The sequence below is a fragment of the Cynoglossus semilaevis genome, chromosome 3 (assembly GCF_000523025.1).
Source record: "Cynoglossus semilaevis isolate Cse_v1.0 chromosome 3, Cse_v1.0, whole genome shotgun sequence".
Taxonomy (NCBI): domain Eukaryota; kingdom Metazoa; phylum Chordata; class Actinopteri; order Pleuronectiformes; family Cynoglossidae; genus Cynoglossus; species Cynoglossus semilaevis.
In genome coordinates, this window is record NC_024309.1 from 13,621,729 (window position 1) to 13,623,435 (window position 1,707).

General features: G+C 44.4%; 1 protein-coding gene across 2 annotated transcripts in view; it reads right to left on the reverse strand.

Moving 5' to 3' along the window:
- The window catches only part of pou6f2 (POU class 6 homeobox 2), a 98,767-nt gene that overhangs the window by 6,227 nt on the left and 90,833 nt on the right, over positions 1–1,707 (reverse strand). For both annotated transcript variants that reach the window (XM_017031709.2, XM_025054461.1), the window contains one exon: positions 636–804. In XM_017031709.2, the coding sequence (XP_016887198.1) occupies positions 636–804 (169 nt within the window). The remainder of the gene's footprint in view (positions 1–635; positions 805–1,707) is intronic.

Here is a 1,707-nt window from a genome sequence, read left to right on the forward strand (position 1 = left end):
GGGTGGTAAAAGTCAATTATGTGTTTTAATATCTTAATGATGTCTGTGTGAGACCGGGCGTGAAGAATCCACACAGCGCCATCTGCTGACTGACTTATTAACTACAATCATTTTACCATTATTAAGGAACAATTACCTTATGAAGCAGCACAGATAAGGTTGACTTAAATATAAGGGGCGGGGGGCAGGGAGATTGAGATTATTATTTGAGGTTTATTTTGGAATCCAGTCTTGGGCCGGATTGGATGGTTTAGAGGGCCAGATTGGGCCCACGGGCCACCAATTTGCCTACTTAGAGGAGCCGATGTTTGGATGTAACGTTGCGTCGTGAATCAGTTAAAAATCGACACCTAATGCGTGACAATTTGAATCGGTTGAAATAAAAAATGAGGGAGGAAGTTGTCAAAATAAAAGCTCCACAGATGTAGTTTGTTTTTCCCTCACGTCACCCGGACAAATGATTTTGTCATTTTTTTTTTTAAATCTTCAAGTTTAGAACTGTGATGTGAATGCGATGTCACTATGGATTTATTTATTGATTTTTAGTCTAAATAATTTATTATTTTTTTAAAAAAAATTATTATTATTAAAATAACATTTTTTTTTTTTTTCCGTCTTCTCTGTTTCGATCTTACCTGCAGATGGCAGACTGACTGTACGCCGGCCCCTCGGCGGCGCTCAGAGCCTGCCCCACCTGAGTCTGCGTCAGGCCCAGGGACAGGCGGCGGATCTTGAATGCTTTGGCGAATTCTCGGATCTCCTCCAGGTTGACCCCGTCCACCTCGCTGGGGGCCGTCTGAGGGTCTGGGAGAACACAAACACAAACACAAACACAAACACAGTCTGCAGCATTCAGACATCATTTACCAGAGTGAATGGAGCTAAAATTCTGACCTGAACGACCAACATCGTCTCCTGTGGACGGTTAGAAAAAGAATCCAGCTCTGGGTCAGATCAGATTCTTTGTCTCTGCCCTCGGGCTGTAAACTATATGAATGAGAGCTGAGGCTGTGAAGAATGAGTTTAGTCCAGCTTTGAATACGATGAGGTATTTCATGGCTGGAGTTGATGTGAAATCATTCCCACAAACAGCGTTGGACAAAAGGACACAGTCTGCAGCAGACGGACGCCGCCCTCACGTCCAAACAGGTTTCTGTTCTCCAACAGATGACCCCGAGTGAAGACAGGTCAACGTCTACAGACCAACTCACACACGGAGACAAGAGACAAGAAAAAACGCCAGCTGTTTGTTTGTGAATCACCGCAAAAACTTTTTTTTTTTTTTCAGCCCAGCGTTTTTTTTTGTTTTTTTTTAAAGAAGAAGAATTTCCCGACTAATAAAAAGTGATTTGGCGTTGTACATCACTGTCAGGTGCCGCGGCGTCTTGCTTACGAAAGCAAAGTTTGTGCCTGTGAATTATTCATCCTGGTCATTATCAATGAATTATTGAAGGAGTCCTCCAAGCATATTTAAGCAAAAATCGTTGAAGCTGCCATCTCGTTTGTGCCTCATAAGTGACGTGTAGCGTACGCGGCGTGGCGCGGTGCGGAGCGGACGTGTGAACGCCGGGAGGACGAGGGAGTTTGGAGGACGGTGCTGAGACGTGAGGGTGGAGCACTCAGGGCTTCACGTCTCATCATCTCCACACTGATGAGCACCTCCTCATCATTCCCTGTGGGTTTTTTTTTTACTTAGTGCTTGGAAAG